The sequence below is a fragment of the Anolis sagrei genome, chromosome X (assembly GCF_037176765.1).
Source record: "Anolis sagrei isolate rAnoSag1 chromosome X, rAnoSag1.mat, whole genome shotgun sequence".
Classification (NCBI taxonomy): Eukaryota; Metazoa; Chordata; class Lepidosauria; order Squamata; family Dactyloidae; genus Anolis; species Anolis sagrei.
Window position 1 is genome coordinate 57524324 of NC_090034.1, and position 16646 is coordinate 57540969.

Consider the following 16646-nt stretch of genomic DNA (forward strand, 5'->3'; position numbering starts at 1 on the left):
CAGCAGCAGCAGCACGACTCTCCTCTGCCTCCAATAACTTCCTGGCCCCACTAGTTCTCAAATTTCAGGGTATCATGTTTTTATATCAAATTTGGTCCAGATCCCTCATTGTTTGAGTCCACAGTTATCTCTGGATATAAGTGAACTACAACTGTAAATCTCATGGTCAATGCCCACCAAACCCATCCAGTGAATCCAGGAGACTACTGTTATTAGTAGTAGAATTAGTATTATTATATGGGACTGAAAGGATGAGGGAATCTGCCATAAGCTAGACTTACTGTTGTTATTATATTATTATCATTATTATTTTATTATATGGGGAAGAAAGGATGAAGGAACCTGCCATAACCTTGACTTACTGTTGTTTGTTGTTGTTATTATATGGGGCAGAAAGTATGGGGGAACCTGCCATAACCTTCACTAGTTGTTGTTATCATCATCATCGTCATCATTATATGGGGCAGAAAGTATGGGGAACCTGCCATAACCTTGACTTACTGTTGTTATTATATTATTATTATCATTATTATTATTTTATTATATGGGGCAGAAAGGATGAGGGAACCTGACATAACCTTGACTTGTTGTTGTTGTTGTTGTTGTTGTTGTTGTTTGAAACACAACAAGATGAGTACACAGCAAACAAGATCACTCTGCTGGCTGTTGTAATTGGATCACACGTCGGACACTTCCCAAGTGTCTAGGACTGTGTAATGTCTCGGCGAATAGATCCCAGTAAGGTGGCCTTCTGCAGCTGACAGATGGTAATCTTGTCAGTGCCAATTGTTTTTAAGTGCAGGCCAAGGTCTTTAGGAACTGCACCCAGTGTGCCGATCACCACTGGGACCACCTTGACTGGCTTATGCCAGAGTATTTGCAGTTCAGTCTTTAAATCCTCACATCGTGCCAGCTTTTCCAGTTGTTTCTCATTGGTCCTGCTTTCACCTGGGATTGCAACATCCACAGTCCGTACTTTGTTTTTTAACACGATCGTGAGGTCAGGAGTATTGTGCTCCAGAACTCTATTGTTGTTGTCGTTGTTGTTATATGGGGCAGAAAGGATGGGAGAACCTGCCATAAGCGTGACGTTGTTGTTGTTATATGGGGCAGAAAGGAGAACCTGCCATAAGCTTTACTTATTATTATTTGAAACACAACCATATTAGTACATAGCAAACAAGATCACTATACTGGCTGTTGTATTGGATCACATGTCGAACACTTCCCAAGTGTCTATAATAATAATTATTATGACTATTACAATTATTATTATTTGGAGCAGAAAGGATGGGAGAGCCTGTCATAAGCTTTACTTACTGTTGTTATTATCATCATCATTGTTGTTGTTGTTGTTTCTCCTGCAGTAATTCTATCTCCCTGTCTGGCAGAAAGAAGGAGGCTGGACTGGATGGCCTTCAGGGTTCCCTTCCAACTGAGTTTTATAATAATAATAGTAGTAGTAGTAGTAGTAGTAGTCTCCTGGAGTGACTGTAGGAGCAAAAAAAAAAACCATCTTCCAGTATTATCTGTTGGTCATGGGAGTTTTGTGTGCCAAGTTTGGTTCAATTCCATCATTGGTGGAGTTCAGAATGCTCTGATTGTAGGTGAACTATTATCATTATTATTATTATTATTAAACTTTATTTGTACCCCGCTAGCATCTCCCGCAGGACTTGATGCGGCTTACAAAGGCCAAGGCCTCAACAAACAACTATAAATCCCAACAACGCCAACTCCCAAAGGTCAAGGTCTGTTTCCCCCAAACTTCTCCAGCGTTCAAATTTGGGCATATTGAGTACTCTTGCCAAAGTTGGTCCAGATCCATCATTGTTTTTAAGTGCTTAAGCCCATGCTTAAGCGGCTGAGGGGAGAAAGGAAAGAGCCTGAAGCTGTTAGGAATTGTGGGAGTTGCAGTCCAAAACACCTGGAGGGCCCAAGTATTTCCATGCATGGATTAAACTATAGAAAAATTCTCCGTATGACAAATGTGCCATCTACACTGCCATATAATACAGTTTCTTAATCCAGATTATCTGTTTTGAATTGGATTATAGGGCAGTATAGACTCATAATCCAGTTCAAAGCAGAAGGGGCCTGGGGCCGTTAGGAATGATGGGAATTGAAGTCCAAAACAAATGGAAGGTCCATGTTGTGCTTTATAAGCTTCCACACACTCTAAGCATGGCTTGGGCCTGGCCTACTAACAACAGGCCTCAACTCCCCCCCCCCTTCCTTAGGCTTCAGTTGCTATGACAACGGAATGGTGAGGACCTTGAAACAAGCGGAGGAGGGGGGAAGAGGAGCAATCTGCAATGTGATTGGCCGCCGCATAGCCACGTGACCCACGTGTGTGTTTTGACAGCGGGGGGGGGGGGAATCAGTCCCGAGATGGAGAGAGAGGAATTGGGGCTTGAAGTGGGGGTGGAGGTGGGGTAAAGGCCAAGGAGAGGAGTGGGACGGCGGGGAAGGAATCTTTTTGGAAGGGCCTTCACTTCTCCTTTTGGGACTAGAGCCTGTGTAAGCCAACTTCTGGTTTGGGGGGGCGGGGCACCAAAATACTGTTTGCTTACACTTGAAAATTACCTTTGGCCGGCCCTGCCCGCATGGTCTCTTCCAACTCTATGATTCTAAACCCCTCCAGTGTCAAAACAAGCCTGTCTTGTGTCCTAAATGCGAATGGGTACTCCCTTTCCCACTCTCTGGTGCTTTCCTTCCATAGAGATCTGCCTGGCTTTCCAGAGGATGGCATCGAAATTGGACACAAGCTTCCCATGGTGTAGAAAAAAAGCTAGGTTGTAAATCAAATAGCCTCTCTGTGAGTTTAGGGTTTTCTTGCTACCATCTCGGGAGGGACGAGCGACTTCTCCATATGCAAGGCATTGTGTTTGTACCCAGCAATGAGCTGTGGACCTGCTTTGGGGAGAAGTCAAGCGAAGAAGGCCTGCTTCTCTTGTGCGTGGTGTTTGTGTGGCCACAAAAATATAATGTAAATCACTTTGATCAATTCTAAAGACCCCCAGAAAAAGAGGCCATAAAACTGGGAGTTATTGGAAGCTCACGTCCGCTTTTTGGAAAGTTTTTTGCCTTTCAACAGACACCCCCCCCCCCCCCCCAAAGGCATGTAGAACTGACTATTCAGTCCCTATTTCTTCAACTCAAAAAAGCACCAGCTGCAAAGGCATGAAGGGGAATTCCTTTTTGCCTGCCTTGATAGAAACTGTGCTTCAGTTGTGTATTCCTACCTAGCAGGTGGTTGGAATAGATCAGTGTTTCTCAACCTGAGGGTCGGGACCCCTGGGTGGGTCTCGAGGGGGTGTCAGAGGGGTCTCGAAAGACCATCAGAAAACACAGTATTTTCTGCCGATTATGTTTGACTCAATTCTATCATTGGTGGGATTCAGAATGCTTTTTGATTATAGGTGAATTATAAATCCCAGCAACTACAACTCCCAAATGTCAAGGTCTATTTTCCCAAAACTCCACCTGTGTTCACATTTGGGCATATTGAGTATTCGTGCCAAGTTTGGTCCAGATCCATCATTATTTGAGCCCAAAGTGCTTTCTGGATGTGGGTGAACTACAACTCCAAAACTCAAGGTCAATGCCTACCAAACCCTTCCAGTATTTTCTATGGGTCATGAGAGTTCTGTGTGCCAAGTTTGGTTCAATTCCATCGTTGGTGGAGTTCAGAATGCTCTTTGATTGTAGGTGAACTATAAATCCCAGCAACTACAAACTCCCAAATGACAACACTAATACCCCCCAATCCCACCAGTATACAAATTTGGGCATATTGGGTATTTGTGCCAAATTTGGTCCAGTGAGTGACAATGTATCCTACATATCAGATATTTACATTACGAATCATAACAGTAGCAAAATTACAGTTATGAAGTAGCAACACAAAGAATGTAGTGGGTTCAGCACAACATGAGGAACTGTATTAAGGGGTCGCGGCGTTAGGAAGGTTGAGAACCACTGGAATAAATGATCCTTGGAGTTTCCTTTCCAACTCTCCAAGTCTCTGTAAAGAAGAATAGATCCAAACCTTTCTCTCTTTTTTCCTTCCTTCCTTCCTTTGAAAAATAGAGTAGCAAGAGGCGTCCTTTAGAGTCTGGGAGGATTTTTCCAGTTCTGCTTTTTTCTGGAAAGCCCATATCAGCTTTGCTCATTGATAGGTTTCATTTTTGTTTTCTGAAAAGGGGGTTTCCTATGAACATGGCTGATATGGGGGTCCCCCATTTTGCAGGCCAAATATCCCAAGTCGCCCACGAAATGGTTGCTGGGATGACAAGAGGTGAAAAGTCCCTAAAGCAAGTGGACTTCTGAAGTCAACATGCCAGAGTGTTGAGTATTGTATCCCCTTGGACTCCTTGGCATCACAGCATTTCTCTTCTACTGGCTCCTATGTCACACATTGACACCTCAAACATTTCCCATTTTACAGAGGCCTGGTGGGCTTTGGTTACAAAATCCATGGATAATCAAGCCCTGTTATATGCAATGGTAAAATGGATGGTGATAATTGTTGTTCATTAATATCTAGACCGTTTGACATTTGCAAACAAATACCTTTGATTTTCGCCATAGATGTGAGCGAAACATCAGGAGAGAATGCTTCTGGAACATGGCCATACATCCCAGAAAACTCACAGCAACCCTGGGATTCCGGCCATGAAAACCTTTGACGACAAATTGGCATACAGTTCTTTGTCTATTAAAATTCAATACCATTAAAATGCAATATAACACATCAAATCTGAAAACAGCTGGATTGCAATTTACATTTGATCAAATCCAATTTGCTTGGCACATCTCCATAAAAATCAATGCTGGATCCTAGTTTTTTTTAGAATGCCAGTTTTCTCCTGCTGCTTCGTGGTCCCTTCCAACCTTTGATCCTCTGGTTGCTTTGGACCGCAACTCTCGCAACTACTAACCACAAACCCCGCGAAGCCTGGGGAATTCTGAGTTGTCTTTGCACCTCTTGACACGGCTGCTTCTCTTCCAACAGCGCATCTCAATACCCCGTTCGGACGGCTCAAAAGGGGTCCGGACATTCTCATTTTACCTCTCCCACATTGGCAAGGACAGCCCTCAGGGCAGCTTTGATTGCATCCAGCAATACGTCTCTAGGTGAGTCGCATTTCCAGCCTGCAAATGACATATGAATGTCAAATCCATACAGCATTTATGGCATCATATAGTATGGGGTATAATGTGAGTTAGACATATTTTTAATAAGAACTCTCTATGTTCATCTAGCAATCCCCATGAGTGGTGATTAACTGAGAATCTGCTACAATAGTATACTCCTTTTCTCCCAAGTACAGTAGAGTCTCACTTATCCGACATAAACAGGCCAGCAGAACATCGGATAAACAAAAATGTCAGATAATATGGAGTCTCCTCCTGTTACCCGTCCGATTCAGCACTGGACACCTAGAATACAGGGACTCAAAGGATTAAGGCAAGGCAACACCTCGAGGCTAGAGCGGCCCAGCAGGAAGTGCCCAGATGTGAAAGAGGAGCGTGGAAATCACAGAGGGAAGGAGGGAGGACGCTTCCACTTCTAGTCCTCCCTCTTTCCCCCTTTCCACCCTTCTCCTCCTCCTTATCTTGCCTTTTTCACTTATTGGGAATGGAGAGCGGGTTGGGGAACGTTCCTTTAATTGAAGAGGAAATGCTGGAGGAAAAGGGGGGCGTCAGATAAGATGAAATGTCGGATAAGCTTCTGTAAGTATAGGTGTATCTCTGCCTCTCTATTTTATCCCTGCAACAACCTTGCCAGGTAATAAGAATAAAAAGGAGGAGGAGTAGGTAGGCCTGTTTGAAAGGGAACAGTTGGAGGTGTCATGATTTAGCAGCCAAGGAAAAGGGGACAAGAACAAGGAGAAGGAAAGGATTGTAAGCATTTCACCAACAAGACTGAGAATCACGGTCAGAAACAAACAACTTAAGTGGTTAATATCGCAGCATGTTCAAGAAAGCAAAGCAGTACCCATGTAAGTGTACAATTCCACCCCAAGTCTGCAAGGGGGGTATGTTTTGGGGCTTTAAGTACATGAAACCGTGGGGAATAGAGATGGAAGGAAAAACGTCCTGTGGGCACATATCATAGAATTACCCCACAGCGCTAAAAAAAAAAGGCTGGGAAAAGGACGGTGGATGGAAGCCTTTGGTTTAACAAAAGCTCCGCTGGTTGGTTTAGTTATGTATTTATTATTGTGTCAGAAGCGAATTGAGGGTACAGTTATAATGTATTTAAAAGAACACAAAGTTAAAAACTTGACATTGTACTAGATTTATTTTGACCACTTTGAGTGCTTCTGGTGTCGCTGTGAGAAGGTCCTCCATTGTGCATGTGGCAGGGCTCAGGTTGCACTGTAGTAGGTGGTGTGTGGTTTGCTCTTTTCCACACTTGCATGTCATGGACTCCGCTTTGAGGCCCCATTTCTTATGGTTGGCTCTGGGTAAAGCAGGGTATCAATAAATATTATTATTATAATTTTATAATTGTAATAATTATTATAATAATGGCTCCACAGTAAGGGAGTATCAGGTAATGGAGGGTAGGAAATCAGTTCCAGAGGGGCATGGCTGGCCTCTTTTTCATGACCCCCTTTTTTCTCTGCAGCAGTGGCAACATTCAGCTGGACTGCTTGGGCAGCATCCAGGACAAGATCACCGTCTGCGCCACGGACGACTCATACCAGAAGGCCAAAGAGAGCATGGCGCAGGTGGAGGAAGAGACCCGGAGCCGGGGGGCCATTGTGATCAAGCCAGGGGGGCGCTACGTTGGTGAGGAGCCTCTGTCTTTGCAAAATTGGGTCAGGGAAGGGGGTTTTGGCACTCTCGGCATTCATTTGAATCTAGTCTCGGGCAACAAAAAAATAATCAAAGGTCTGGACAGCATTAATAATCCCTATGAGGAACATCTAAAGAGCCAGGTCTGTTAAGCCTCAAGAGAGAAGGTCGAGAGGAGACATGAGAGTCAGGTTTCAATATGTGAAAGGATATCGTTAGGAGGAGGGAGCAGACTTGTTTTCAGCTGCCCTGGGAATTAGGACTCAGAGCAATGACAGGAAAGGAGATTCCACCTAAACACTAGGAAGAACTTCCTGATTGTAAGAAGAGTTGTTCAACAGCAGAACTCTCTGCTTTGGCGTGTAATGAGGGCTCCTTCTTTGGAGGCTTTTCCAAAGCTTGCATGAGGTTTGCTGTGCTTTGGAGTTGGCCCAGTAAAGTTATATATTATATGTAATATGAATAATTTGGATGCTTGCCATAGATGCAGGCAAAACGTCAGGAGAGAATGCCTCTAGAACATGGCCCGAAAAAACCTACAACAACCCAGAGGCTGGATGGCTATCTATCGGGGGTACTTTGTGCTTTTCCTGCATAGCAGGGAGTTGGACTAGATCAGTGTTTCTGAACCTGGGGGTTGGGACACCTGGGGGAGGTCACGAAAGGCTTTCAGAGGGGTCGCCAAACACCATCAGAAAACATATATTTCTGACTAGCTGTGCCCTGCCACACGCTGCTGTGGCCTATAGTAAGAATTTTCAAAGTAGATGTAGATATCTGGAATATTATGAAAAAGAGGTACCTACCTATTCCTTTCCCCCTTTTTCTCCCCCCTCCTCTTTCTCTCCTTTCTTCCTTCTCTACCTCTTTCTTTCATTCTTTCGCTCTTTGATTTTATTCTTCCTTCTCTCTTTCCTTCCTTCCCTCCCCCGTTCTCTACTTCTTCTTTTGTCTCCTTTCTTCCCTCCCTGTTTCCTTCCTTCTTTAACTTTTTATTTCCTTTTCTCCTTCCTTCCTTCTTTACCTCTTTCCTGCATTTCCCTCCCTTTTTCTTTCCTTTCTACTTTCTCTTCTTCCTTCCTTTGGTACCTCTTTCTTTCCTTCCTTCCCTCTTTCCTTTCCTCCTTCCTTCTTTCCCTCCCTCCTTCTCTCTTTCCTTCCTTCCCCCTTTCCCTCCTTCATTCCTTCAATTTTTCTCTCCCTTCTTTCTTCTCTCCTTCCTTCCTGTCTGTTCTCCCCCAATACCATGATAGAGTCCCTTCTAAGTCTATTCTATGAGTCTATTTAATATAGTAATATATAGTAGTAACATTATATTATATAGTAGTATATATAACAGTAATATATATAATATAATGTGTGTGTGTGTGTGTGTATATATATATCACCAACCAGTGATCCAACATCCATCCATATATGTGTGTGTGTGTGCGTGCGTGCGCGTGTGTCTACACTGCCATATAATCCAGTCCTAAGTAGGTAACCTGGATTTTACATGGCAGTGTGGAAGGGGTGACTTTGGGTGCATCTATCTGCAGCTTCAGGTAACACAAGAACATATCCCCCAAGAATATGGGGGCTGGACTGTAATGGCCAACTCCCTGCGTTGACTTGAACACATGTTTCCCAACCACCTCTGGGGAGTCAAGTTTGGAATTCTAGGAGCGGTAGTCCCAGCAAACACACAGAACATATGCAGAGGAATGTTGTGTGAGCCAGCCTCTTTTGCTCCCAAGTCGGCAAACGTTCGCAAGTTGACGAGTTTTCCCTGACTCATCTTTTTCTTCAAAAGCTGGCCCAGTGCTTTGGGCAAGGAGTGGAGGAGGTAGGGGGATTGCACAGGAAGGAAACCATTGGTTTCCTGTCTTCTGGGAATAACTCAAAGCTAGAGGGGTGGAGTGGGGGAGAGATGGCTGTCCTTTTCTCCTTTTTGCCGGCGTCCTTCTTCCTCTTGCCCCACATTTAGGGTACATTTCGGTACTTCCCCATAGTGGTTTGGCTTGAGGCACTGCAAGGCCTTTGCTCCACTTCCTTTCCTAGAATAAAGCCACCACAGTCTCGGCAGCAATGTGCAAGAACCCTGCGAAACAGGCTTAGGCTGCAGAGTTTCCATTCTAGCAAAATGCCCATGAAATGTAGAAATAGGAGGCAGAGTGTTCACCTACTGTCCCCACAGCCATGTTGCTTTCTTCGTTTCTGGGAGTTGGTTGGGGATTGGTGCTGTAATGTCCAAATATGGGGTAATGGCACCCATTCCCTGTCTCCCAAGTTTATTTAATCCCAATACCGTATACGAGGGGTATTTTTTAAGTAAGGCCCGTTTGAACATAAGTACACAACGAAAATTTATTTCAAAAAAGTAAATTTATTTTCAGAAACTACATACTTCACTCTATTTTTCGACATAGTTGCCAAGTTTGTTCAAACACTTATCATACCTCTGAACCAATTTTAAAATACTCTCTTCATAAAAACTTGCCGCCTGCTCCAATAACCAAGAGTTAACTGTAATCAAAGAAAGGCGACCGGAGCGGTCCTCATCATGGACGTTGTCACAGCCATCTTTGAATTGTCGTACCCACTTACGCACTTTGCTTTCACTCATAACAGTATCACCGTACACTTCACAAATCTGTCCATGAATTTCTGCAGCAGGCAGGTTCCTTGCTGACAAAAACCATATCACTGAGCGAACCTCACATGCGGAGGGTGAGTTGATAGTCTTAAACATTTTTAAAGCACAGAACAGAACCGTACAGGTTAGCTACAGAGCGGAAACTGAGCACAGTTGTTCCCGAGGCATGCCGGTACACGACGCACACGCTCGTTGTGGTATGCTCGTGAACGACTAGTGTCTACAACAAAACGGACCTTACTTAAACAATACCCCTCGTATATTAAGAATATTTATGTTTGTGTGTATGTTATATATACAGTAGAGTCATGCTTATCTGACATAAACAGGCCGGCAGAATGTTGGATAAATGAAAATGTCAGATAATACGGAGTCTCCTACTGTTACTCGTTCGACGCGCTGCTAGACACCTAGAATACTAACAACAGGGACTCAAAAGGGTGAAGGCAAGGCAACACCTCGGGGCTAGAGTGGCCCAGCAGGAAGTGCCTAGATGCGGAAGAGGAGCGTGAAAATCACAGAGGGAAGGAGGGAGGACGCTTCTGCTTCCGGTCCTGCCTTTTTTCCCCCTTTCCTCCCTCCTCTTCCTCCTCCATGTCTTGCCCTTTTCACTTATTGGGAACGGAGAGAGTGTTGGGAAGCGCTCCTTTAATGGAAGGAAGGGGAGCGTCGAATAAGAGTGTTGGAAAGACGGAATGTCGGATAAGTGAAGGTCAGATAAGCGAGACTCTTCCGTATGTGTGTGTGATATATATATCTATATATATATATAAATGCTCTTGTCATCGTGAGTACCTTAAAAACAAAAGAACCACTGGGCCAATACCCACCAAATTTGGCAACAAAACTCCTCACCATACAAGGTGTGACCAACAATAATAATAATAATTTAAAAAAACCACCGAAAAGAACTTACAAATCCTTAATAAAAGGAGAAGCCATCACAGTGCATGCGTGCAGCTGTGGGGGGGGGGGGGGGGTGCGCACGTGCATGTAAGAGAGCTCCTCCAGCGTCTCGTGGCGGAGCCTGTGGCGGCAACGGATGCTAGGCCTCCCAGAGCCAGCCTCAGCTCCTCATCATCCTCCAAAATTCAAAATCTGAAACACCAGCCTGACCAACCGAGACGGAGGCAGAGGGGCCTCTTCCTACTCACTTGCTCAAGGCCTGGCAGAGCAGCGCCAAGGCCTCTTCGAGCCTCAACCCAGGGAGCAGAAGCAGGAGGAGGCTTCTCCGACTCCATCGCCATGCTGCTGGTGCTGAGGCTGCCATAGCAACTGCACCTGAGAGAGGCCTGGCCCGCCTTTCCCAGGAGCAGTTGCTGGAGGAGAGGACTCATCCTTCTCCTCCCTGGTTGAAAGCCCATCGGTGTCAGGACCATGGGACTGTTCCGCAGTGGCTTGACCCAGGGCCATCCATCACCCCCCCCACCCCGCCTTCCCCGTAGCCTATGGGACATCCAGAGTGCCAAAAACGGTGCAAAAAGGCACCAAAAAGGCAGCACGTGGGGTGGAAGAGCGAAGGGTCCGTCGCCCCCCCAACCCGCCTGAGTTCAGATTGATTACAGATGAACTCTAAATGCAAGCAAATTTATTTATTTATTTATTTACTATGCTTCTATACCGCCATTCTCAGCTCAAGGGCAACTCATGGCGGTTTACAAAACGGCACAATTTGATGCCCACAACAGTACAAAAATAATTTAAACATTAAAAACATTTAACACAGGTAAAAAAATCATTACAATTAACATCAGTAACACAATAAAAACCATAAGTCCTCCACATTTCATTACCAGTCATTATCCAGTCATGTTGTCCAACCGTTCCGAGATCAGAGTTGAATAGCTACACTGCATTTGGAAAGGCCTGCTCATATAGCCAGGTTTTAACTTTTTTGCGAAACGTTAAGAGGGTGGGGGCTGATCTAATGTCCCTGGGGAGGGCATTCCACAACCGAGGGGCCACCGCTGAGAAGGCCCTATCCCTCGTCGCCGCCAATCGAACCTGTGAAGATGGCAGGGCCGAGAGCAGGGCCTCCCCAGAAGATCTTAAATTCCTAGAGGGTTTGTAAGGAGAGATACGTTCGGATAGGTAAGCAGGGCCAAATGTTAAGGTCTTCCCCAAACTCCACCGTGTTCAAATTTTGAGCATATTGACTTTTCTTCCCAAGTTTGGTCCAGATTTATCTTTGTTTTGGTTCACAGTGCTCTCCAGATGTAAGTGGACTTCTATTATTACTACTACTACTACTACTACTACTAAGCTGAGACTGGCTGTCAGGAGTGGGTAGATTGTGCTTCTCCCATTTGCCAAAAGGGGCTGGACTGGATGGCCCTTACAGGTCTCTCCCTATCCTAGGATTCTATTATTATTATTATTATTATTATTATTATTATTATTACACTGAGGCTGAATGGCCATCTCTCAGGAGTGGTTTAATTGTGCTTTTCCCTTATGCCAGAAGGGGCTGGACTAGATGGCCCTTGGAGGTCTCTTCCTACCCTAGGATTCCATCATCATAATCATCAAGTTGAGGCTGGCCATCTGTCAGGAGTGGTTAGATTGTGTTTCTCCCATTTGCCAAAAGGGGCTGGACTGAATGGCCCCTGGAGATCTCTTCCTAGCCTAGGATTCTTTTATTATTATTATTATTATTATTATTATTACACTCACAGGTTGTCAGGTCTGTTGGAAGCTAGCTTGTCTTATGTAGTAGATATGACTTTATAAGTATAGCAGAAGACCAGGTCTCTTCTCAAACCCGTCTTCCAAAGCCTTTCCCTGCTTGAGTGGTGATGGCATGATCGTTAGCATAGATGAAACTCTGTCTCTTCTGGCAGTGGCTGATCAATTGAGTAAATGTTAAACATTGATGGAGCAAGCATACTCCCCTGAGGCAGCAGGCCGTTCTTTTATTTTGTCTTAATTTGATGATTTAGTTATATGGGGTAATTTAATAATTCTCTCACAAAGTGATCCCCAAAACAGCTTACAGAATTTAAAATAAAGTATATACCAAATCTGTAGCACATCCATTCCCTGCTGGACCATGGTTTTAGATCGGTAGGGCTAAACACCATTCGCTTCCCTGGTCTATGGTCCCAGCATATTATAGAGCTGCGCTGGAGGAAACCTAGGGAAGTATTCTCTCTAAGAGTTCACTAGATCCTCTAGTAACTTCCATAGAATTGCATTGGAAGATCTTGCCAGTTCCCAGCAAGACCATGGGAGGGATTTTCTCAGCCTGAGAGCAGCCACTTGCTGGGAAATTTTAGAAAATTTGGGGCAATCAGATGGAATCATAGAATAAAAGAGTTGGAAGAGGCTACATGGGCCATCTAGTCCAACCCCCTGTCATGCAGGAAAAGCACAATCAAAGCACCCCCAACAGATGTCCATACAGCCTCTGTTTCAAAGCCTCCAAGAAAGGAGCTTTCACCACACTCTGAGACAGAGAGTTCCACTGTTGAACGGCTCATACAATCAGGAAGTTCTTCCTGATGTTCAGGTGGAATCTCCTTTCTTGTCATTTGAACCCATAACTATGAGTCCTGGTCTCCAGGGCGGGAGAAAACAAGCCTGCTCCCTCTTCCTTTCAAATATTTATACATGGCTCTCATATCTCCTCTCAACCTTCTCTTCTGCAGGCTAAACATACCAAGTTCTTTAAGACAGTCCTCATAGAGAATCATGGTTTCCAGATCTTTGATCATTTTAGTTATCAAAGGCCTTCCTGAAATCAAGAGATGCTCCATCCAGAGCATTCCCTGCATCTACCAAACTTGTAACTCTATCAAAAAAAGAAATAATATGAGTCTGGCATGATGTGTTTTTGAGGAAATCCATGCTGACTTTTTGTAATCCCATCATTCCGTTCTAAGTGATTGCAGACGTTCTCCTTCAAGATCTGCTCCAGGATCTTTCCTGGTATTGATGTCAGGCAGACTGGACACTAGTCATTGTTTGGCGCCTCTTTTTTTCCCTTCTCAAAGATCAGGACCACATTTGCCCTCCTCCAGTCTTCTTATGGGACTTCTCATGTTCTCCAAGAATTCTCAAAGATTATTGCCAGTGATTCTGAAATGACTTAACTCGTTCCTTCAATATTTATTTATTTATTTATTTACAACATTTATATGCCGCCCTTCTCACCCCGAAGGGGACTCAGAGAGGCTTACAAGTAAAAAGTAAATACAAACGCAGCGCACAAACACAAATCAAGGAACACGAAAGGCACTGCAGACTACTTCAACCAGAGAATTCAGCCATAGCAGAGCACCTGATGAACCAGCCTGGACACAACATATTATTTGAGAACACAGAAATGCTGGATCACTCCAACAACCACCATGTCAGACTACACAGAGAAGGCATTGAAATCCACAAGCATGTGGACAATTTCAACAGAAAGGAGGAAACCATGAAAATGAACAAAATCCTGGCTACCAGTATTAAAAAAACTCTAAAATTAGAACAGCACAACAGCAGAGAGGAAACAAACAAGGACATCTAATCACCTCTCAACAAAAGATTGCTCCAGGCACTGTCAGGCAATCAAATGCTAATCAAGGTGGTCAGTTGAAACATTCACACCTAGCTCCTGTCCCACCCTGGTCATTCCACAGATATATAAACCCTTTTTCCTAGTTCCAACAGACCTCACTACCTCTGAGGATGCTTGCCATAGATGCAGGCGAAACGTCAGGAGAAGTGCCTCTGGAACATGGCCAAAAAACCTACAACAACCCAGTGATTCCGGCCATGAAAGCCTTTGTCAATACATTAAATACAATATATTATATTATTACCATAGCACAATATTAATATTATATATTGCATTGCACTATAACATTATACTGTAATATTATTAGTAATTACTTTTAATATAACATATATAATTGTAATATCATATTATTAGTAGTAGTAGTATTATATTGTATTACATTATAATATTATCAATATTATATGTATATACAATATATTATATTATATTATATTATTGTCCTTGCTGGGCATCCATACTCTCCCACCTGCAGTGAGTGCCCTTGGTTGGCACGGATCTGGAGGTGCCCGTGGGAAGGACTTGGCCGCATGACAAAGTGCTGCTTTTTGTTAATCTCCATGACATACTTGATGTCTTCCAAACAATATGCCTTGAACTGGGGCAAGACAAGGATCTCCGACACATCCACAAAGCCATCTGCTCCCAGGGTTAATCCCAACTTTTATGCACCATGACGTAAAGCAGGGGTCCTCAAACTTTTTAAACAGAGGGCCAGGTCGCAGTCCCTCAAACTGTTGGGAGGGCCAGATTATAATTTGAAAAAAAACAAAACATGAATGAATTCCTATGCACACTGCACATATCTTATTTGTAGTGCAAAAACACTTAAAAACAATACAATAATTAAAATGAAGAACAATTTAAATAAATATAAACTTATTAGCATTTCACTTGGAAGTGTGGGCATGCTTTTGACTGATGAGATAGGATTGTTGTTGTTGTGTGTTTTCAAGTCATTTCAGACTTAGGTTGACCCTGAGCGAGGGCCGGGTAAATGACCTTGGAGGGCCGTATCCGGCCCCCGGGCCTTAGTTTGAGGACCCCTGACGTAAAGCATAAGAGAGGGCTTTGGACAGGAGAATAACGGGATCCTGATCTCTGAGTCTCATTCTTCTCCTTCTTGGTTTCTTTCTGCCTCTCAATACTCTTGGATGTAGTTCATCTGGCCCTGTTGACTTGAATTCATTTAGAGTAGCCAGGTATTCCTGGACGTCTACTTTACCTATTTTGGGTTGCATTTCCCACGGCGCTCCATGCAGTCATGCCGGCCACATGACCTTGGAGGTGTCTAGGGACAACGCTGGCTCTTCGACTTAGAAATGGAGATGAGCACCACACCCCAGAGTCAGACATGACTGGACTTAATGTCAGGGGACTACCTTTACCTTTACCTTTTTCCCTATTACCTCTTCAGCTTCATACGGGAAGGGAAGCTTTTTCCCAACTTGGGTCTGTCGTCTTTCAAGCGAGGTCCATCTCTCAAGCCTTTGCTTTTACTCCCAACTCAGGCAAGACGGTAAAGGTGCGCAAGCCCGCCCCGGGGGCCTTGGACACCGTCCCATCACGGGTCCGCCCGATGCCGATCAACCTGGCCAACACCATGAGCAAGAAGGGCAACAACGCTGTTTCTCAGCGGCCCTTCAGGGACCGGGTGCTGCACCTGCTGGCCCTCAAGCCCTACCGGAAGCCTGAGCTGCTCCTGAGGCTGCAGAAGGACGGCCTCTCGCCGCAGGATAAGGAGTCTCTGGAGGCACTCCTGGCACAGGTAAGGCCGTCCCTGCACTGCAAGGCCACTGTCCAACCTTGCAGGCCATGCAGGGATCGGGTTTTCATGGCAAGGCATTTTGAGAGGCAGCTTGCCATTCTTTAGAGCAGAGTTTCTCAACCTGGGGGGTCGGGACCCCTGTGCGGGTCACGAGGGGGTTTCAGAGGGGTTGCCAAATATATATATATATTTCTGATGGTCTTAGGAACCCCTTTGGCTTAAGATCTCTCCTCCTGTCCTTTCAGCTGGCCTCTCAACTAAAGGGAGGGCTGTTGGGAGAGACTCCAAGTGAGGATGGGAGAGCGGATATGCTCAGTGCATGGCAGCATGTTGCGCATGCATGGGCGATGGAGAGCATGCAAGACTGGAGGGAGGCTCACACCAGCGAGTCCCTTCAAGGCATGGGGGTTCTGTGTAGAACGTTTGGCCCAATTCGATCTTTAATGGCGTTCAGAATGCTCTTTGATTGTAAGTGAACTATAAATACCATCAACTACAACTCCCAAATATCAAGGTCTATTTTCCCCAAACTACCAGTGTTCACATTTGGGCATATTGAGTATTTGTGCCAAGTTTGGTTTAGAGGGGCCATGAAGGCACTTCCATCTTGCCATCAGTGTCATCGGTTGGGAGCCCCCCCCCCCCCCGCCCCATCATCAACTGATGCTCTGAGATCAGAATACAGAGAGGGGCCATGGAGGCAGTTCCATCTTGCCTCCAGTGTCATCAATGCCCCCCCCCCCCCCCCCCAGCACCAACCGCTGCTCTGACATCAGAGTGCAAAGAGGAGCCAGGAAGGCAGTTCCATCTTGTCTCCTGCACTGTGCTTGTAATATAATATAATATAATATAATATAATATAATATTGATAA

At 44.7% G+C, this 16646-nt stretch overlaps 1 protein-coding gene across 1 annotated transcript in view; it reads left to right on the forward strand.

Moving 5' to 3' along the window:
- Positions 1-16646, forward strand: part of ELL (elongation factor for RNA polymerase II) — a 61170-nt gene that overhangs the window by 13101 nt on the left and 31423 nt on the right. The window contains exons 3-5 of the mRNA XM_060784899.2: positions 5018-5139; positions 6641-6804; positions 15518-15774. Of these exons, the coding sequence (XP_060640882.2) occupies positions 5018-5139; positions 6641-6804; positions 15518-15774 (543 nt within the window). The remainder of the gene's footprint in view (positions 1-5017; positions 5140-6640; positions 6805-15517; positions 15775-16646) is intronic.